General features: G+C 34.7%; 2 protein-coding genes across 2 annotated transcripts; both read right to left on the bottom strand.

The window, feature by feature from the left end:
* Positions 1-1,373: 1,373 nt before the first annotated feature.
* LOC108455476 (1-aminocyclopropane-1-carboxylate oxidase homolog 1-like) lies at positions 1,374-9,645 on the bottom strand. Its single transcript, XM_017754030.1, has 4 exons — positions 9,420-9,645; positions 2,468-3,107; positions 2,065-2,386; positions 1,374-1,628 (listed from the first exon to the last, which is right to left on the bottom strand). Exons 1-4 carry the CDS (start codon positions 9,643-9,645, stop codon positions 1,374-1,376), a joined length of 1,443 nt encoding a protein of 480 aa, XP_017609519.1.
* An 11,338-nt stretch (positions 9,646-20,983) lies between these two features.
* On the bottom strand, positions 20,984-22,634 carry LOC108455477 (1-aminocyclopropane-1-carboxylate oxidase homolog 1-like). The gene is made up of 3 exons (XM_017754031.2): positions 22,081-22,634; positions 21,678-21,999; positions 20,984-21,238 (listed from the first exon to the last, which is right to left on the bottom strand). The coding sequence occupies exons 1-3, from the start codon at positions 22,632-22,634 to the stop codon at positions 20,984-20,986; spliced, it is 1,131 nt and encodes a 376-aa protein (XP_017609520.2).
* Positions 22,635-23,042: the final 408 nt, after the last annotated feature.

Here is a 23,042-nt window from a genome sequence, read left to right as displayed (position 1 = left end):
TTATCCTTGGTTTCTTAGTTGTTGGAGAGAAGTGTGGTAGTGTGAAATTCAATGTCTAGGAAAGGTTCTGGCTAAGGAAAAACATAATACTTAAAAGTGACCATTGTGACTGACCTCTCTGTTTTGGGAACTTACCTGGCACATTGTTTACAAACTACTTTCACTATAAATTTAGGTATTCAATAGTGAGAATGATTTGTTGATACGACGACAGACTTACAAATGATTTGTTGATACGACGACAGACTTACAAGTTGTCAGCATGAAGAAGCTTAATAAAAACAAGTACAATACTTGGTCAACTTGCATAATTTCTTATATGTAAGGACAAGACTTTTGTGAGGTTGCTAACGATAATGAAGTGACACAATTGGAAGCCGAGGACACAAGTGACACACTAAAAAAAGGGGAAAATAAAAGCTGGTGAGGTAGTGTTCACCTTAAAAACAACAGTCGAGGAAGATGTGTTAAAGGACATACATGATGCCAAAGCTCCGAAGGAGCTTGGGATACACTCACCAAGTCATTTTCTAAAAAAATGATATAAAGCTCCAACTTCTAAATAGTGAAATGTTGTTAGTGGCATAAAGAAATATGTCAATAACACAATATTTCCACAAAGCAAAGACGTTATGTTGAGAGATTTTTGAGTTGGATCCTAAAGCTTCTATCAGTGATACTAGAACGAAATGAATCATCATTCATTAGTTGAAGCTAGAATATAGGAGTTTTGTTGGTGCTATACAAGGATGGTAAAATCAACCATCACTTGTCAAATTTGAAAATTTGTTAGCTGGTAAAAAAACATTAGCTAAACAAATTGGAGGAGTCTTGTTAAAGAATGAGTAAGAGGCAACCTATGTTAGTAAAGGTGAAAAGAAATTTAAACTGCATGATATTGGCGAGTCCAAGAAAAATGATGACAAGTTAAAAGGTTATCGAGGCAAAATGAGCATTCATGAAGGGGGAGTTTTGAACAACCACAACAACAATAAAATTTTTGAAGGAAATTTCTATAATTGTGGGAAAAAGGCTACATGGCAAGAGCTTGCTGGTCGAAGAAAAAGCCTATGGAAAGTAATATTATTACTTCCAACAATGAAGAAGCTTGGGATCTAGAGGCATTATTTGGTAATGAAGAGAATGCATGATGGAGAATCAAGGTGTTTTGACAAGGGCCAAGAAAAGCGCCTCAAGAGAGAACTCAAAAGACGTGGCAGCGTCTATACAAACTAGGCTAATGAAGGTGCAACAAGCCCCAGTGAATGTCTTATAATGTATACACAAGTTCAAGTAATTATAACTTTAAAACATAGAACTCAACAAAAGACAGAAATAAGCTCGAAAATAGTTCAATTAGGTTCATGAGCAACTCATAACTTAAAGTATTGAAGAGTTTTACAATCAAGCCTTTTGGAGTAGAATATTGACACGAAGTCTTTAGTAGTAGTTTCCCTATAAAGTGGAGAATTTTCTTGAGATATCAATTCCTTAATTGGTCCGTAAAGCCTTGAAGCATTCTCTGGTGGAAGATGTGTTCTAAAGAAACTTGCTGCTGAAACTCTTGGACCTTTTGTATTAGCAAGCACTCTATGATGGACACTAATAAATTTGTCATTGGATATTAACTGCATAAAAGTTAAAAAACAATTAGAATAGATATAAGAAACTCTTAAAAAATATTCACTTTCTAAAATCAAAATAATCTAGAATCTATTGAATGTCAAAAGTAATATAAAGTTAATGACTTTTTTAATTCAATAGAATCAATGGATTAAATAGACAATTAAAAGAATGTATTGAATGTTAAAATTAAAATGTACATTATATACAAACGTCTCAAAATCTATATAATAGAATATAAGAAAAGTTTATACAAACATAACTAACTTAGACTTAAGTATGAAGGTTAAATATACATCAAATTATGTATTTTAAAATTCCTGAAAATCATAACTCTTATCTTAAAATCTGAAAAAATGAATATTCAAAGCCTTAATTATAATTAATACAGACAAAAATACAGTAATTCTCATATTAAGGTTAAAGATAAGGTGGACTTGCCTGCATCATATCGGCCAAATTTATAATAAGAGCTCCATGTATAGATTTAACATCAAGCCATTGATTTTGATGGCAGACTTGAAGTCCGCCGATTTGATCTTGTAAAAGTATGGTGAAGAAGCCGCAATCGGTGTGACTGCTGATGCCCAATGTCAAGTCCGGTTCAGGGCACGGTGGATAGTAATTGTCTATCATAAACTGTCCCTCATCGCACCCAATATCTTCCAAATAACTCAGGTTCAGACCCAAAGCTTCCGAGAACAATTCCAACAAAGTATGCCCTAATTTCATCACTTTGTTTGAATATTCTATGAATATATCTCTGCAAATTGAGTTGGCTTCGTATATGAGTTTTAACGAAATGAAACAATGGAACACGTCAATAATAATAATAAAGAATTACCTGCAAATAGCAGGCAGTTGTTGAGGAAGAGGTCCACGAGGTGCCATAATGCAATTCAAAGAATCCCTCCAATTGGTTGCTTCAGCCAAATAAAGATCGAAATTACTATTATAATACACTTTCCTGGTTATATCTCGAGAATTAAACTCTTTCTTAGCTTCCTTATCTTGTTCATGAAACCTCCGAATCCCATCCATCATTTCATCCAAAGTTGTCACCGGAATCCCATGGTTGATAATTTGAAAGAAACCCCATTTCTCGCAAGCTTCTCTAACTTTCTTCACTATTTCACGACGTAAATTTGGATCATTGTCCATACCGGTCAAGTCTATGATCGGGATACCGCCATTGTTGGTGGAGCTTCCAGATTTCTGGTTATGGATGTTGTTGTTTCTCTCAAGCATGTACTCTTCGTTGATGAAAATGGTCGGAATCTTTGATAAACCTGAATCTACCAACCCTTTCACTCCTGATTTTGTTTCATCGAAAGCCTTCAATACGTTTATCCGATTGTAAATGGATTGCTCAGCTGGTTCTGAGTTTATTTCAGCCATTTTCAAGAGCTTTGACTTTTGTTTTGAGCCTTGAGTGTCTCTAACACGCTGATTATCTTCTTTCTTTTTTAACAACTCTGAATTATCTACATTTATTATGAAGATAAAGATCAGATAAGTTAGCGTTAGCATTACGCCTCTATCTTTTGTTTTTTCTTTCTGGATTTAAAGATGGTGACAAGGGTAGATGTATGCATTGTATCTAAAACTATATATGTTAAGATTAGAGTTGTTTAGTATATTCAATTTCAAAAAATTGAAAAAATATATATATTGGAATTAAAGCTATTCAATGTTCAAACAATCTAGTTAAACAAATCTTAATCTTTTGGCAACGTCAAGTTAAATGTTGGTGTTTTTTATTTTCGACCACTCAAATCAACTAAGATGTGAAATTATTAAAGATATAAACATATGTATCTATATTATATTTGTTGATTCAGTTTGACATTATCTCCTCACAATTTAATTGTGAAATTATTAAAATTTATTATTTTTACAAAGTAATAAATATTATTTTAAGAATTTTTATATATTTTTATACAAAATTTAGAAACAAAAATACAAACACATCCAAAAATTTAAACATAAAGCATTATAATTTTCAATGTTTTAACTTTACTATTTCAATAAAAATTTCATTTGATTTTAATCCATTTTATAATTTTGTTACATATTTTAGTTATTCACGTTGTGAATATAGTACATATATGATTGAATTATATATATTATTTAAAGTTATAATTAAAATCATAATCAATAACTTCTAATAATCAAAATTAAAATCAATTATAATAATTATCCCGATGTAAAAATTGAATAGATTAAAAACTGAAAATATCTAAAATTTTTTTCACATAATAAAATTTAAAACAAAATAAAATGCAGACTAAAAATCAATGCATAATATTTATGTACTATAAGATTTTAACTGAGATAAAGAATTAAGACCTTAAATTTTCATTAAATCAATGCTTAATTTACAATTATATTTGCAATTTTAAATTCAGTGTTTGATATTAAAAGGAACATTAATAATTGAACTTTCAATATTTAATCATTTTTCACGACCTTATACAAAATAAGTCAAATACTAAAGTAAGTCAAAACATTTGGCCCCAAACATTTTGACACTGAAACAAGGTTAAAAGATCCTATACATGCCATAATCAAAATAAAAAAAAAACTAACTATACCAAGTGCTTCAGATGATAGTGTAACTAGCTTCTCCGACGTGTGCCATGATCCATGGGCTACTTTAACGGCACTATAAGAAAATGGAAAGGAAACCGGGTAAGCATAAAGCTTAGTAAGTTACATGAAAATAAACATCAACTAATCATCATAGAACGATATGCTCATAACCTTTCATGACTTGTTCATGAATACCATAAATAGAGATAAGTACAACTTACTCATCACCATCCAATACAATTCATATGGCATATATTAAGTCCACATCTCATACATTTTAAGTAGGTACCTGTACCACTCACCACAGGGTCATAACTTTTCTCATTTCGATATAAATCATAAATCTTTCGTTGAACCATTTAGAATACTACCGGATACTCAATAACCTTGAACATGGGATAAGATGCTGACGCCATGTCCTAAACATGGTCTTACACTGGCTAGCACATTAAAGTCGAAGTCGTGTCCCAGACAGGTCTTACACTGACTTTCATATATCGAGGTCGATGCCATGTCCCAGACAGATCTTACATTGGCTCTCGTCTATCAATGTCGATGCCATCTCGTAGACAGGTCTTACACTGGCACACAACAAGCTGACGCCATGTCCCAGACAGGTCTTACACTAGCTTGTATATCCCGAGGCCGATGCATGTCCCAAACATTTCTTACACTAGCTCACGTCTCAATGCCGATGCATGTCCTAGACATGTCTTACACTGGCTCACATACCACCCAATGTCATGGTACGAATATCCAAGTCTATTCCAAATGTTCAACAGGAAGTCTTTACTACATTAATTTATCGACATTCATTGTCATAACCACAATAAAAAATTTATGCAATATCAATTCAATCGTAAATCATAGAAATATAGTTGCATTATTAACATACAACTTACCTCGGATTACAAAATGTAGGCGACTAGACAATTTACTCTACTTGCCTAGCTTTCCCCCATTCCAAGTCTGGTTTTCGTCTTTCTTGGTCTAAAATGATAAAAAAATTTCACTCATTTGATCACCATATTAATAAAAACATTGACAATATACAATTTGGCAAAATTGACCATTTTGCCCTTAGACTTTTACAAAAAATATAATTTTGCCCTTGGGCTCGTAAATCGATTTTTATCAAATTTCTTCAAATTTTAAGCCTAGCCGAACCCTTTTTACTCTTATAGTGACCCAAAATTTCCATTATTTCACAATATTACCTATCCATTTTACAAACTTTACAAAATGGTCCTATTAGGGTTTTCATGAGAAGTTCTTTCACAAAAGTTGTTTACTACACAACTAAGATTCATTTTCTTCCATAAAAACTCAACAAACATCATAAATCCTTTCATGGAAAATTCCTAGACTATCAACCATTTTACAAAATGGTCCCCCCACTAGCTAGCTCATGCCATAAGGGTTTCAAAAGTACCAAAATTATCAAAAATGGGCATCTAAATCACTTACTTGAGAGAGAGATGAATGGCTGAAAGTTCAAGCTTCCAAAACCCTTGAATGGCTAAAAATTCCAGTGGAGGAGGAAGGAAAAATGAAAAAGATAAAGGCTGGTCTCTTAGGGTATTATTTTATCATACATTAGGTCATCAATTTACCTAACCATTTGACTCATTGATTTTCTTGTCCGTATGGCCGGCCATGCCTCTAATTATGGCTCTCTATCTGTTTAACACCTTTGGCTAGCAAATTACACTTTTTCCCTTTATGCGATTTAGTCATTTTTTCGCAATTAGACTCACAAACGCTAAAATTAATTCACCAAATTTTCCATGCACTAATATAATCATGCTATAACACCAAAATAATAATAAAATAATTTCTCTAACTTTAGATTTATGGTCTCGAAACCACTATTCTAATTAGGCCCAAAATCAGACTGTTACAATTCTCCCCCTTAGAGATTTTCGTCCCCGAAAATCTTACTGGTGAATAGATTCGGGCATTGGTCTGTCATGGTCTCCTCTGGTTCCCATGTGGTTTCTTCGACTCCATGTCTATGCCACAAAACTTTCACAAGTGCTATACTTTTATTCCTCAATTGTTTAACCTCCTGAGTCAAAATCTTAATCGGCTCCTCGCCATAAGTCATGTCCGGCTGAATCTCAACCTCAGTTGGCGCGATCATATGCGAAGGGTTTGATCTATATCGACATAACATGGACACATGAAACACGTCATGAATCTTTTCCAACTCCGAGGGCAAGGCCAATCAATAGGCAACAGGCCCCACTCTTTCGGTAATCTCATAAGGTCTTATGAAACAACGGCTCAGCTTGCCTCTTTTTTCGAATCTGAGGACTTTCCTCCACGGGTATACTTTCAGAAACACCCTATCATTGACTTGGAACTCAATTTCCTTTCATTTCAAATCTGCGTAGGATTTCTGTCTATCCGAAATAGCCTTCAAACAATCGCGAGTCACGTTAACTTTCTCTTCGGTTTTTTTAACTGAGTCAACCTCGTGAATTTGATTTTCTTTAAGTTCGGTCCAATATAAGGGTGTCCGAAACTTGCGTCCATATAAAGCCTCATGAGACGCCATTTTCAGACTTGACTGATAACTATTGTTGTAGGCGAATTCAACTAGTGGTAAGTATTTTTCCCAATTGCCTTGGAGCTCGATAACGCAACACCGCAACATGTCTTTTAAGACCTGAATCACTTTTTCTGACTGATCATCGGTTTGCGGGTGAAATACCGTACTAAAATTTAGTTTTGTTCCCAATGCCTCTTGCAACTTCTTTCAAAACCAAAGGTAGACCTCGGATCTCTATCCGAAATAATTGACAAGGGTACTCCATGAAGTCTCACGATCTCGAAAACATACAATTCATCCAAGTTGTCATGAGGATAGTTGGTACACATTGGTATAAAATATGCCGACTTTGTTAATCTATCAACAACGAGCCAAATGAAATCCTTTTTCCTTGGCGTCAAGGGCAATCCTGACACAAAGTCCATGGTTACACGGTCCCATTTCCATTTGGGAACCATCACAGGTTGAAGTAAACCCAAGGGTACCTGATGCTCGGCCTTCACTTGTTGACAAACTATACACTTAGAAACAAACTCTGAAATGTCTCTTTTCATTCTCGACCACCAGTACATTTTCTTCAAGTCATTATACATTTTCACACTACCTGGATGGATAGATAAGCAACCACTATGTGCTTCTTGCAAAATTTTCTAAATAAGCTCATCGTCCTTAGGTACACAAATCCTGTGTCGGTATATTATACAACCGTCGATACCAATACGAAATTCTGATTCGTTTCTTGTCCCATATTGAGCCATTTTAGCTTGCAAATCCTTATCACATTTTTGAGCTTCACGAATCTCTTGAAGGAACATTGGTTAAGCTCTTATCTCGGTTAGAATTGAACCATCATCAATTATGGTCAGTTGAGTATTCATAACCCTCAAGGTGAATAATGATTTCCTATTCAATGCATTGGTGACTACATTCGCCTTTCCGAGTTGGTAGTCAATCACCAGCTTGTAATCCTTTATTAACTCCAACCATCTTCGTTGCCGTAAATTCAGCTCCTTTTGAGTCATCAAATACTTTAAACTCTTATGATTAGTAAATACCCAGTATCTCTCGCCATATAAATGGTGTCTCTAAATTTTCAACGTGAACACGATGACGGCCAACTCTAAATCATGAGTCGGGTAATTTTTCTCGTGCGGCTTAAGTTGTCTCGAGGCATACGCTATCAGTTTGCCTTCTTACATAAGCACACATCCCAACCTATTTAAGGAGGAGTCGCTCTACACCAGGAATTCTTTTTTCGATCCTGGTTGTACTAAAACTGGAGCTTTGGTCAACAAAGCCTTCAGTTTCTCAAAACTCTATTGGCACTTCTCTGTCCATTCAAACTTGACATCTTTCTGTAATAACCTTGTCATCGGAGTAGCTATCGTTGAGAATCCATTTACAAATCTTCTGTAGTACCCTGCCAAACCTAGAAAGCTTCGTATATCTGACATTCCTCGGCAGTTTCCACTCAACGATAGTTGAGATCTTACTCGGGTCAACTCTGATCCCATCACCTGACACAATGTGTCCTAAAAATCCGACCTCTCGGAGCCAAAACTCACTTTTACAAATTTGGCATATAGCTGCTTATCCCTCAAGGTTTTCAAAATAGCTCTCAAGTGTTCTGTGTGTTCACTCGCATCTTAAGAATAAATTAATATACCATTGATAAAAGCCACCATGAACTTATCCAATTACTGTCGAAATATGCGGTTCATCAAGTCCGTAAACACTATAAGGGCATTTGTTAAACCGAAGGGCATGACAAGGAACTCATAGTGCCCATATCTCATCCTAAACGTGGTTTTCAGCACATCTTGCTCCTTTACACTGAGCTGGTAATAACTGGACCTCAAGTCTATATTGGAAAACACAGTGGCTCATTTTAATTGGTCAAACAAATCGTCTATTCTTGGAAAGGGATACTTGTTCTTCACTGTCACTTTTTTGAGTTGTCTGTAGTCTATACATAACCTTATTGACCCGTCTTTCTTTTTCACAAAGAGTACCGGAGCACCCTACAGAGAGTAGCTCGGTCTCGCAAAACCCTTATCCGTTAGTTCTTGTAGCTATACTTTCAACTCCTTTAATTCTGTTGGAGCCATCCTATACGGAGTAATTGAGATGGGTGCCATACTGGGGACTAACTCAATCCCAAATTCAACTTCCCTCACTGGAGGCAGTCCAGGTAATTCCTCCGGAAATACATTTGAGAACTTACATGCCACTGGTATTGATTCGATCTTCAACTCAAATGCTTGAGTATTCAATACAAAAGCGAGATAAGCTTCATATCCTTTTCTCAAATATCTCACTGCTGATATGGATGATATTACCACAGGTAAGTTATTCGTTCTACCCGATTCAACTCGAAGAGCATCCCCGCTTTCACACTTCAACTCAATAACTTTTCTTCCACAGTCCACTACAACGCTATGAGAAGTCAACTAATCCATCCCAAGGATTACATCAAAATCATTAAACGGCAATAACATGAGGTTAGCCGGAAAACAATGACCTCTAATCGTCAAAGGACAATTTCTGCATACTTGATCAACTAATACATGCTTGCCTAAAGGGTTGGACACTTTCACCACAAATTCAGTGGGTTCAACTAGCATATTCACGCTGGGTATCAATTTCATACAGATATAAGAATGGGTAGACCCTGGGTCAATCAAAGAAATGACAAATATATCATGGATAGAAAAGGTGCCCGTAATCACATCGGGAGACTCAGCTTCTTCAAGGGCACGTATATCATAAGTCCTTGCAGGTGTTCTGCCCTCGAACCTCACAGCAGCATCTCTAGGCGCACCTCTTGCTAGCCCTACTTCCCGGGTTCTTATGTGGTCTACCCATTGAAGGAGCATTACCCAATCTCACACTTTGATCCTTATATTTCTCAACCATCTCAGGATAGCTACAAATAAAATGGTCCAACAACCCACATTTAAAGCAGCCTCTTTCATTACTTCGCCACTCACCGAAATTTTTTTATGTGGGATTGTGAATTAAAATTAATAAAAACTCCTATTTTAAAATTTGTAAATAATAGTTGTAATCATTTAGGTTTAAATAATAATTAGTTGTTATATTTGTGTGATACACAGCTTTAATGAATTTTAAAAATTTTTGAAAAATAAAAACTGCTAATAAATATTTATAAAATGTATAGGGTTGGAAATGATGAAATATCCTAAAAATGTCAAAAATAATAATAAAAAATTTTACATGTTTAGGCCATTTTCATGAATTTTTTTTGGAATAAGCCAATTTTCGAAAATGCTTCCACTTAGCAAAGTTTTTAGGTGAAATGCAAAAAAAACGCATCCACGTGGAAGCGTTTTCAGCGTATAAAGGCTATCGGTCCTTTTACCTTTTAACAAAACGAGAGCCCCACGAGACATCTTAATACCGCTCGACTTAATGTTGATTATGCAACCTTTCGAGTAAAAAATACTCAATAAAATGAAATTCTTTTGTAAATCAGATATATACATGACATCTGAGAATGTTCTAATCGTCCCATCGTGCATCCTAATTTTAAAAGTACCAATACCGATTACCTTACTGGATAAATTGTTTCCCATGCGCACAAGTCCACCTTCAACCGAACTGTATGTGGAAAACCATTCTATGTTAGGACACATGTGGAAAGAACATCCCGAATCTAGGATCCACTCGAACGTAAGCTCAGAGCTATCGCTCATTGAAACTAATAAGAAATCATCGCCGCTTTCATCGGCCAAATTAGCACCAACTACATCTTAATCGTTAATCTCAACAACCCTTTTATTTAACAATTTATAACAATCTACTTTGACATAACCTAACTTCTTACAATAGCCACACCTTTTGTCTTGCTTTTTTGATGCTACCAAAATAGAAGCTTGCCTATCTGCCTTGCTATTCGAACTAAACTCATTGTTGAGTTTGTCTTTACTCAATAAATGACCCTCCACATCCTCGAACGAGAGTTTGTATCTATCATAAATTAGGGTCTCCCTAAAAGATTTGTATGGAAAGGGTCAAGACCACAATAATAGTATAGCCTGATCTTTATCGTCAATCTTAACCTCAACATTCTTTAAATTATTCAAAAAAGTAATAAATTGACTAATGTGATATCCAAGAAGCTTACCTTCATTCATGCAAAACATAAATAGACGTTGTTTCAACACTAAACGGTTAGCCAGAGACTTAGTCGCATAAAGAGTTTTTAACCTTTTCCATAAGGCGGATGAGATTTTATCCATCCATACCTCCTACACCCTATTCACGAGATACAATTGGATTGTAGATAGGGTTTTTTCATCAAGCTCTTTCCATTCTATATGATTTAGATTTTTAAGCTTTTTTTCGATAACGACCTTTTTAAGGCCGGTCTGAACTAGAATTGCCATCAACTTGCCACAGATTTTAATTTGCAACACCATCGAACTTCTTAATGTCAAACCTTGTTGCTACCATATTTGAACAGACTGATCTACAAAAATTAAACTAGCTTTGATACCACTTGTTGGGGATTGATCTTATTAGGCAACAAACAAATAAAAATAGCGGAAGAAATTGAGAAATTGAACACACAAATTTGACGTTGAAAAATCCCTCCAAAAAGGATAAAAGGCGACGGGTAAAGATAATCTTACTATAATGGAAAAAGGATGACGAGTATAAAAGATGGAGACAAAAACTAAACCCTGAAATCCGAAAACAAAGAACCCTTAAAACATAAAAGCAAAATTCTCCAAAAGTGTTGTGAGTTCTAATATTTAATGTGTGTGTTTTCTAAGGTTGTAAAAGAGCCTATTTATAGGCTAAATTCGTAGGTCAAATAAAAATAAAATAATCTAGACTAATTAGAGTTTGACTGAAATAGATAAACAGAGTTTAATTGAGAAATTATCTCTCAAATTTGATTAAAACATGAGGCATACTTAATAGTTGAAAATTTAGGGAAAAAGATTTACTTGTGTTTGTGTTTTAGGGAGAAATTGTGATAGTTTTAAAGTATATTTCAGTTCACAGTAATCTGATGGCTCTCAATGACCCACACATTTCATTTGCCCTATAGAGAGTGCACCATCACCTTAGAAGATATCGCATTAAAACCCGGGCTCTCAATTCACGGTGGTTATACAGTCACAAGTAAAAGTATAACTAGGGCTCTCAATTGACGGTGGTTATGCGGTTATGGGTTCGAGTAAAACTAGGGCCCCCAGTTGACGGTGGTTATGTCATGGGTTCAAGTTTCATGCCACCAGAAGATGATACTTTATAAACCCCACACATAAGTTTGAGATCATAATCATAGGAAAAAAAAATGGGCTCACCAATATTATTAACTTATTCTTTTTATCGATCAAAGTTGTATCTTTATCCTCATTGTCCGAAACCTGTGTGAAAGATGGCGGCAAGAAGACTTTTAGGGAGGAGTGACTATGACGGTGGAGAAAAAGCTGAAACTCAAGTCGAGGTGAAAATGTTTGTAGCTATTAATGATTTCTTTAATCACAACAACCATTGTCACCCTCGAGTTGCATTTCAGCTTTTGTCCACTGTCATAGTGACTCTTCCTCCTAGAAGTCTTCTTGCACCCAAATCTATTACAGAATTGGGACAATGAGGTTAAGTATACTACTTTGATTGAAAAAAAGAATAAGTTGATTATACTGGTGAACCCCATTTTCTTTCTCTATGATTATGATCTCAAACTTATGTATGGGGTTTATAAAACATCCTTTTCTAATGGATCTAGTGCCCTAAGTGCAATATTTTCGTCTATATACACTTGTAATATTTTCGAACAGATTGGCTAATAAAATTATTCATGATTACATTAATACCCTGTGTATATAGTCATCATGTGGTTTTTGCATATAAAGCAAAATAGAAATAAATATTAGCTCATTAGTTTTCTAATGTTTAACTAATACTAAACGATATTATGTGGTCGGATCGTAATACGAAAATACAACTTATATTACTACATGAACCTAAATATGTCTTTAGTCTAACCAAAAATGAGCAAACCGTTTGAAAAACAAAGTCGTGACACCAATGTCTGGGTGTCGCAACACCAAGTGGTAAGGTCATGACACTATGATGCTGAAGTCGTGACATCGATGACACTCACCACTGTAGAAAGATCCCAATTATTTAAGGAGCCAGAGTCGCGACACCAATGCGGCTAGACAAATTTGAGAGAATTCTGTTGGCAAGGTCGCGACACCAACATCGAATCATCACTTAGAGCTCATTGCAAGAACTTTTTTATTCAAAAAACTTAACAACATAGCGACTTAAATAAAAACTTTTCAATTATTCAATGACTTAAAAGAAGATTTTCAAAAAATTCAGTGACTAAATTGTTACTATTTTTAGTAAGTGACAAAAACGAAAACTTATCTATAATTTGGTGACTAATGATGTAGTTAACTCTTAATTATATTTTAGTGAAATGGGATTGGAGAAAAGTTGCTGCCTATTCTGAATCAAACATGCGGGGATATGTATATTTTGATGTTCATGGCTTATTTTCAGTTTGGGCCCATCAAAGTTTGACAATTTTGCTGTTTAATCCTTAGTTCATTTCAGTTCACTTGTTGAGCATGTAATTTCATTTAGTCATTGGTTGAATTTGGTTCGCATATTTTATCCATTTTGTTGTTCATTGGATGTTAATTGTTCTCGCATGTTTGAATAATATTTTGGATTATTTAATATATATATATATATATATATATATATATATGATCATGAGCTAATAATATTAAGGTCTTGTTTATTAACTTATCTAAAAAAGTTTTAAATTGGTTAGTATTATTATGATTGATGGAATTTTCTGTAGAAAATTTATCCATTAAATAATATTATAAATAATATTGCTGACAAAAAAATAATGAGATCAAAATAAATATTATAAAATTTAAAATTTAAAATTTATAAATATAATTTTGAATTTACTATATTAATTCAAATTAATTATTATTTTTAAATAATTTAATAATTTTCATTTCTATATAAATTTCATATTTTGTATAAATTTCGATATGATTATAGATGAAAATAAAATTTATAGTTAATAATATAATTAGATTGTCTTCTCGTTTCGTCACCAATTTAAATTTTTTATAATATTAATTATATTAAATACTTTAATATTAATATATGAAATAATTATATTTTTAATATAAAATTAAATATTTAAACTAATTTTTTAAAAGTACATTTTAAATAAAATTTAAATAGTAAAATTAAAATTTAAAACCAAATCATAAATACTATTGGGGGATTATTAGTTAATTTTATATTTCTTGTTAGTGCTTATTATTGTACAAAGTTACTTTTGTGTTTAGTTTTTAGTTATTAAGATTAAACTTAGTCTTACATAAGTAGGGGAATGAATCCTACATCACTTAAGAACAAAAGGCAATATGATTATTCGATTCTATATAAAGACCATGTCTCCCATTGCTTAGAAAACAAGAGAAAGGGGACTTTGGGCATATAAAGACCTATGTTGTAAGTATTATTTGCACCAAAACCAAATATCAAGTTTTCTATTTGGTTTCTTATAATTCCTCATTTATTTTCTTATTTGGAGTGTTGGGAGGTGTAGTTAAATTTTAGTTTATATTCGTGTCATGGGCGTGAGTGTTCTACAATTAACATCATAGCTTGGTTGGAGGAGTGAAAATTCTTTTAGTATGCTTCATGGTTGCAACATCGTTTGATCTTCCACATCAAAAAAGAAAATTCATAGCTACTTGAAGATTATCCTTAGTTTCTTAGTTGTTGGAAGGAAGTGTGGTAGTGCGAAATTGCATGTCTAGGAAAGGTTTTCTGGCTAAGGAAAGACTTAATACTTAAAAGTGACCATTGTGACTGACCTCTCTTTTTTGGGAACTTACCTGGCACATTGTTCACAAAACTATTTTCATTATGAATTTTGGTATTCAATAGTGAGAATGATTTGTTGATACGACGACAGACTTATAAGTTGTCAGAATGAAGAAGCTTAATAAAAACAAGTACAATACTTGGTCAACTTGCATAATGTCTTATATGTAAGGACAAGACTTTTGAGAGGTTGCTAACGATAATGAAGTGACACAACTGGAAACCGAGGATACAAGTGACACACTAATAAAATTGGAAAATAAAAGCTGGTGAGGTAATGTTCACCTTAAAGACAACGGTCGAGGAGGATGTGTTAGAGGACATATGTGATGCCAAAACTCCGAAGGAGCTTGGGATACACTTACTAAGTCGTTTTCTAAAAAAAGGATACAAAGCTCCAACTTTTAAATAGTGAAATGTTGTTAGTAGCACAAAGAAATATGTCAATAACACAATATTTCCACAAAGTGAAAACGTTATGGCGAGATATTTCTGAGTTGGATCCTAAATGTAACGCCCTAAAATATTAAGAACTTGTTTGTGAAAATCTACAGTAATTGATTTCTGTATCTGTGGTTCTGTGTTCCGCTATTAAGTTTAAAGTCTGGAGTTTGAGCCGTATCATTAAAGGTTTTGTTGTTTTGGAATCAACCTTTAAACATGCATTATCCACTTAAGTTCAATTCTTTGTGAAGGGGTAACAAGAATGAGCTTGCTGGCTCACTGGTTAAGTATATGTTTATATTCTATTTGGTTCCGAGTTTGAATCTCATAGTACGCATTAGAAATGTATTTTTTTGTAAATATTGGGAAGGGGTTGGTTAGTTTAAGTAATCTAAATAAAAAGTTATCGTTCTTTTTCTTTTACTCCTATTTCTTTAATTTTGCTTCTTTTTCTCAAAAATTTTTCCTTTTCTTTTCTTCCTACAATAGATTTTGTAGAGTAGTAAAGTTTAGTTGTTTGTGAGACCAATTCAATGTAAGTTTTGTTGTAATTTCTATCGTTATACTTTTCATTCGGTTATCATTTTCTATCAAAACGGGATTTTGCAGTTTAATTAACTTACTGTTAAACGCTCGATTTACTACTTTGTTTAGGCAGGGTGTTATCAAAGACAGTAATCCACCGTGTGAGGCTATTTCCTCTTGTGTCGTACGAGGTAAGAGTGCGAATTAGATTAGAATGGTGTCGAACCTTTCGACGTACGATAAGTGGGTTTTTGCTGAACGTTGGAATTGATGATGTAACTGTTTGTGGAATGGATAATTAAGTTATGAGTAGTCTCCGTATCATTTCTATGTTGAAACCAGAACAAGTGCGTACCGAAAACTCTACTTTTTAAGTTTTGGATCACAAATAATAGAGGCTGTCATCGGCATACGGCCAGGCACATGGGCGTGTGGTTAGGCCCTGTGCGTCACATGAGGGTGTGGCAGGCCATGCGAACGATCGTGTAACTCACTGTTTACTAAATTAAGCACAGGCGTGGGATTAGGTCGTGCACAACCATTCTACTGTAGGGTTCACATGGCTAGGGACATGGGCGTGTGCCCAGGCTGTGTAGCTCACTGTTTGGGGTGTAAGAACCATACGGTGTAACACCCCTCACCCGTATCCAGCGCCGGGATAGGGTTTGAGGCATTACCAGAACTTTACATTTTCAGTATACTAACTCGGATCACAAAATTTCATTTGAATTTAAAACTTTTCAATCATGAACGTCTCGTCCCTTGTATAGGCCTTCGAAACCTATATCATATCGGGAGGCAATGCGGGACAAATACGGGCAAGTTCGATTAACCTTGGACTCCTCAGAAAATTTTTCCTTAACATAAAAGGGACACATGCCCGTGTAGGTGGGCCGTATGGACTCATACGCCCGTGTATCTTGGGGCATGCCCATGCCCTTCATCCGTGGGCAACACTGACTTATCAACACGGCCATGGAACACGCCCGTGCTACATGCTTGTGGACGAAACTGTCATTTTAACACGGCCATGGCGCACGCCCGTGTGGCCTACCCGTGTACAACTTTGAGCTAAAATTTTAAGTGCAGGGGACACACAGCCATAGCACACACCCGTAGGAGGGAACCGTGTGTCACACACGACCTAGACACACGCCCGTGTGTCCAACCATGTGGACTTTAATAGGCTATTTTCCAAGCCTAAAGTCACCCACTTTCTACTTATTATGCTTAGAAATTTCCAAGTTTGAGAGAAAATATGATTTTACACTTGTAAATAATCTTAATGAAACTCATTGTATGGAAACCTCATATCATTGGTTTCCTACATGATAGGTTATTTCCCCTCTAATATTTATGGGTTCTTATGGTATTATAGCACATTCAAAGTTTGGCTTGTTTTTGAACTCATTGCCAATTGTAGCAACCCATCATATAAGAACATAAACATGCATATAAAGGCAGGTCATAGCCTACTTTCAAATATGCTAATTTCCATGGCCTTATACAAAAAGATGAATACATCTTTACATGCCTTCATTTGGCAATTCAAATGACACATGTGACAAAATACTCAAAGCCCTATACATGCCATTAACAAAATAGAAGTGTCTTTATACCAAAGCTTGACTAGTTGATAGTATGATTGCTTCTCCACCCGTCTTCCAATCCTTATTAGTCCTCGAGCTCTGTGAAACAGGGAAAAAAAAGGGGTAAACATTTTCGTGCTTAGTAAGCTCGAATAACTTGAAAGTAAACTTACCAAGTAATTAGCATATATCCATACTTAATTTATGAAATCATCCATTATGAAATGATTTCCTATCACATGTACTCAATCAATGAGTTAGTCACATAATCATGTATCATGTAATTTAACTAGATGAGCTCATCATTCATCATCTTATTGACATACATCATATTAATCCCATTGAGTTTCTAGGAAATCTCGATGGAATACCCATTATCTGTTAATTCTTACGAATGATCATTTCACATATATGCACTCCTGCAAACCTCACATCTCATGGCAGGATTACTAGTCCAGGCTAAATCCTCCATATCATAAACTCATAAGGTGATGTCGGGATTACCAGTCCAGGCTAAATCCCTTATTGCGACAAACATCCTTAATGAGCTCGGATCTGAATTACCAGTCCAGGTTAAATTCAGACCCTAATAGGATTACCCGTCTAGGCTAAATCCTCAATGCACATATATTCTTCGGGAGGCTCGATCATTCAAGGAACACCTGTCCGGGCTAGATTTCTTTCCATACCTGAGATCACAGATTACCCGTCCGAGCTAAATCCTTACTGCAACACATGCAGGATCTCAATTCACATGTAAAACATGGTTTATCCATCGAATCCCCTTTTTTTAACCTCAACCGAGATAGTTGTCATCAAGTCATTACCAAAGGTGCATTTCATGCATTTTCATACTATCGATAAATGCAAATATCATGCATTCATAATTCATACAATTATGTATATTAAGGGTTTACTTTAAGTTATCCGAACTTACCTGGTATTCGTTTCAGAGATATGTTTCAGTTATTCCGAAACCTTGCGTTTACCACGATTGACCTCTGGAATTTGTTCCTCGGGGTCTATATCAACCAAATAAACTCATTAATACCCTAAATTATACATTTCAAGTTTAATATCTACCCCGGTCCAAATGACCGTTTTGCCCTTAACCTTTGACATTTTTACGATTTAGTCCCTAGGCTCGTATAATGAAACACATGCAATTTCTATCTTGCCTAAGCCTAACCGAACATTTTTATCTCTTTTGGCAACCCCCATTTTTTATTATTTTCCCCATTTCTACCACACATTTACATCTTTTGCAAAATAGTCGCTATAAGGGTTTCTCATGAAAATCAACTAGAAGAAGATGTTTAACACACATTAATCTTTCATATTCCTCATAATCCATCAAAATAAAATTAACTCATGCATGGGTAAATTTTTAAACATGAACCCTAGCATGAAATATGGGTAGAAAAGGAGAGATCAAGCTACCAGGATTTTAAAAATACAAAGAGCATGAAAAACGGGGCTTGGGAGCACTTACTATTGACCTTGGAATGCTTGAAAACCCTAGCTATGGTGACCCTTGGAGTTTCAGCTGGATGAAGGAGAAAATGAGCTGATTTTGGTTCATTTTTCCCATTTTATTTCATTAAAATGACAAATGACCAAAATGCCCTTATGCCTTTTCTTTAAAATTTAATCCATGCAAGCCCATTTTTGTCCAAAAAATTAAAATTTGGGAAAATTACTCTCCAAGACCTTCTAATTCATAATCTAAAGTAATTTCATACAAATTGCTTCTAGAAACCAACAATTTATTCAATTTAGTCCCTAATTTCCAATTGGACACCTTATACTTAGAATTTCTTCATGAAACTTTAACAGATGCATATTACCATATTCTAGGCCTTATAATAATCATAAATAAATATTTTGATGTCGAATTTGCGGTCTCAAAATCACTATTTCGAATAGACCCTATTTCGGGATGTTTCACACGGCCAGGGATATAGACGTGTGCCCAGGCCATGTAACTCACTGTTCATGGAATAAAACTAAATGGCTAGGGACACGGGTGTGTTCCTAGGTCGTGTGACTCACTGTTGTGCTTAAAATCCACACGGTCAAAGCACATGGGCGTGTGCCCAGGCCGTGTGGCAATATGTTGAGCCCGAAAACTATTCTGGGGCTGAGGTGGTTGCTCCACTTTGGTGTTGGCTTCCTCGATATATGAACGACTGAATTCGCTTACATGGCACTGAACTATAGGTCACATACTTGAAATTGCACTGTGATATTATTCTGTTATTGAACTGCTTTATAAGTTATGTAATGTATTGGTATAACTGAACATGTTATATCGACTACTGTATTATGCATTATTATGTGGTGAGAGATTGGAAAGAAGATGGGAGTCTATACTGAAATCGTGGTTATGCCACAATATATGTTACACTGATTCGGGCACTTGTCGCTTATTGAACTAGTAGCTAAGCTGTGTTTCTGTGAAAGTGTTATTGAATACTGTTAAAGTGTACAGGGATGGATGGACATTAATTGTCCATAGCGGTGTGCTAGGATGGTTGAAGTTGGTGTGAAGCGGATGGAATACGAACATTGCATTGGAATCTGACCTGAATTATTTCTGAACTGGAATAATGTATATATGTAAAGTTTCTGCTCTGGACTTAGAACAAACACGTCTTTGTGTTGAACCGAATCTCTAAACTGGAAAATCCTCTGTAAGTTACAAATGTTGTATTACATTCCTTTTGATGCACTGAGTTCATAACTCACTCTATTACTGTTTGAATTTCAAGTGGTTATCAGACTTGATCGGGTCTGTTTTGCGGAAGCTCGGTCCATTGTTAAACGATGTTCTTAGCATAGTTACTACTAGTAGGAATATTTACTTTATGATGTTATGAAATCAGGAGAACTATGTGTTTAATTTACTGTTGTGTTGAATATTACATGATTACTGGTTTATTTTGATTGTTTAGTGCTTGCATGATTCATGAAATGTATGATGTAACTCTTGGACTTGGTATGGACGTCTATAGGCCTAGTTTAGGGTGTTACACTAAAGCTTCTATCAATGATACTAAAACGAAATGAATCATCATTCATCAGTTGAATCTAGAATATAGGAGTTTTGTTGGTGCTATACAAGGATGGTAAAATCAACCATCACTTGTCGGATTTGAAAATTTGTTAGCTGGTAAAAAAGCATTAGCTACACAAATTGGAGGAGTCTTGCTAAAGAATGAAGAAGAGACACCCTATGTTACTCAAGGCGAAAGGAAATTTAAACTGCATGATATGGGCAGGTCCAAGAAAAATGATGACAAGTCAAAAGGTTATCAAGGCAAAAGGAGCATTCATGAAGGGGGAGTTTTGAACAACCACAACAACAATAAAAATTTTGAAGGAAATTTTTATAATTGTAGGAAAAGGGCTACATTGCAAGAGCTTTTTGGTCGAAGAAAAAGCCTATGGAAAGTAATATTATTACTTCTAACAATGAAGAAGCTTGGGATCTAGAGGCATTATTTGGTAATGAAGAGAAGGCATGATGGAAAATCAAGGCGTTGTAACAAGGGGCAAGAAAAGCGTCTCAAGAGAGAATTCAGAGGACGTGGCATCATCTATACAGACTAGGCTAATGAAGGTGCAAGAAGCCCTGGTGAATGTCCTATAATGTAAACACAAGTTCAAGAATTATAACTTTAAAACATAGAACTTGACAAAAGATAGAAATAAGCTCAAAAATAGTTTAATTGGGTTGATGAGCAACTCATAACTTAAGGTATTGAAGAGTTTTACAATCAAGCCCTTTGGAGTAGTAGTTTGACACGAAGTCTTTGGTAGTAGTTTCCCTATAAAGTGGAGGGTTTTCTTGAGATACCAATTCCTTAATTGGTCCATAAAGCCTCGAAGCATTCTCTGGTGGAAGATGTGTTCTAAAAAAACTTGCTACTGAAACTCTTGGACCTTTTGTATTAGCAAGCACTCTATGATGAACACTTATAAATTTGTCATTGGATATTAACTGCATAAAAGTTAAAAAAAAATTAGAATAGATATAAGAAAATGTTAAAAAAAATATTCACTTTCTAAAATCAAAATAATCTAGAACCTATTGAATGTCAAAAGTAATATAAAGTTGATGACTTTTTTTTATTCAATAGAATCAATGGATTAAATAGACAATTAAAAGAATGTATTGAATGTTAAAACTAAAATGTACATTATATATAAACGTCTCAAAATCTATATAATAGAACATAAGAAAAGTTTATACAAACATAACTAACTTCGACTTAAGTATGAAGGTTAAATATACATCAAATTATGTATTTTAAAATTCCTGAAAATCATAACTCTTATCTTAAAATCTGAAAAAATGAATATTCAAAGCCTTAATTATAATTAATACAGACAAAAATACGGTAATTCTCATATTAAGGTTAAAGATAAGGTGGACTTGCCTGCATCATATCGGCCAAATTTACAATAAGAGCTCCATGTATAGAATTAACATCAAGCCATTGATTTTGATGGCGGACTTGAAGTCCGCCGATTTGATCTTGTAAAAGTATGGTGAAGAAGCCACTATCGGTGTGACTGCTGGTGCCCAATGTCAAGTCCGGTTCAGGGCACGGTGGATAGTAATGGCCCATCACAAACAGTCCCTCACCGCACTCAATATCTTCAAAATAACTCCGGTTCAGACCCAGAGCTTCCGAGAACAATTCCAACAAAGTATGCCCTAATTTCATCACTTTGTTTGAATATTCTATGAACATATCTTTGCAAATTGAGTTGGCTTCGTATATGAGTTTTAACGAAATGAAACAATGGAACACATCAATAATAATAATAAAGAATTACCTGCAAACAGCAGGCAGTTGTTGAGGAAGAGGTCCACGAGGTGCCATAACGCAACTCAAAGTATCCCTCCAATTGGTTGCTTCAGCCAAATAAAGATCGAAATTACTATTATAATACACTTTCCTGGTTATATCTCGAGAATAAAACTCTTTCTTAGCTTCTGTATCTTGTTCATGAAACCTCCGAATCCCATCCATCATTTCATCCAAAGTCGTCACCGGAATCCCATGGTTGATAATTTGAAAGAAACCCCATTTCCCGCAAGCTTCTCTAACATTCTTCACTGTTTCGCGACGTAAATTTGGATCATCGGCGACACCGGTCAAGTCTATGATCGGGACTCCGCCATTTTTGGTGGAGCTTCCAGATTTCTGGTTATGGATGTTGTTGTTTCTCTCAAGCATGTACTCTTCGTCGATGAAAATGGTCGGAATCTTTGATAAACCTGAATCTACCAACCCTTTCACTCTTGATTTTGTTTCATCGAAAGCCTTCAATTCATTTATCCGATAGTAAATGGATTGCTCAGCTGGTTCTGAGTTTATTTCAGCCATTTTCAAGAGCTTTGACTTTTGTTTTGAGCCTTGAGTGTCTCTAACACACTGATTATCTTCTTTCTTTTTTAACAACTCTGATTATCTATATTTATTATGAAGATAAAGATCAGATAAGTTAGCGTTAGCGTTACGCCTCTATCTTTTGTTTTTTCTTTTTGGATTTAAAGATGGTGACAAGGGTAGATGTATGCATTGTATCTAAAAATATATATGTTAGGATTATAGTTATTTAGTATATTCAATTTCAAAAATTGAAAATATATATATATTGGAATTAAAGCTATTCAATGTTGATGTTCAAATAATTTGTTGAAACAATCTAGTTACAAATCTTAATTTTTCGCAACGTCAAGTTAAATGTTAATGTTTTTTTTTAAAATTTTCACAACTTAAATCAACTTAGAT

Source organism: Gossypium arboreum, chromosome 9 (genome assembly GCF_025698485.1).
Source record: "Gossypium arboreum isolate Shixiya-1 chromosome 9, ASM2569848v2, whole genome shotgun sequence".
Lineage (NCBI taxonomy): Eukaryota > Viridiplantae > Streptophyta > Magnoliopsida > Malvales > Malvaceae > Gossypium > Gossypium arboreum.
Note: the sequence above shows the minus strand (reverse complement) of the source record. Positions and strands in the feature narration are given on the sequence as shown.

What these genes read in the sequence shown, in the direction of transcription:
- LOC108455477 (XM_017754031.2), bottom strand. Translation starts at nt 22,634, where the DNA reads ATGGCTGAAATAAACTCAGAACCAGCTGAGCAATCCATTTACTATCGG. An exon ending in CAACTGCCTGCTGTTTGCAG is followed by an intron (nt 22,000 to 22,080) that starts GTAATTCTTTAT and finishes CTCAATTTGCAA; the next exon opens with AGATATGTTCATAGAATATT. An exon ending in ATTTGGCCGATATGATGCAG is followed by an intron (nt 21,239 to 21,677) that starts GCAAGTCCACCT and finishes ACTTTTATGCAG; the next exon opens with TTAATATCCAATGACAAATT.
- LOC108455476 (XM_017754030.1), bottom strand. Translation starts at nt 9,645, where the DNA reads ATGCTCCTTCAATGGGTAGACCACATAAGAACCCGGGAAGTAGGGCTA. An exon ending in GTCTACCCATTCTTATATCT is followed by an intron (nt 3,108 to 9,419) that starts GTATGAAATTGA and finishes TAATAAATGTAG; the next exon opens with ATAATTCAGAGTTGTTAAAA. An exon ending in CAACTGCCTGCTATTTGCAG is followed by an intron (nt 2,387 to 2,467) that starts GTAATTCTTTAT and finishes CTCAATTTGCAG; the next exon opens with AGATATATTCATAGAATATT.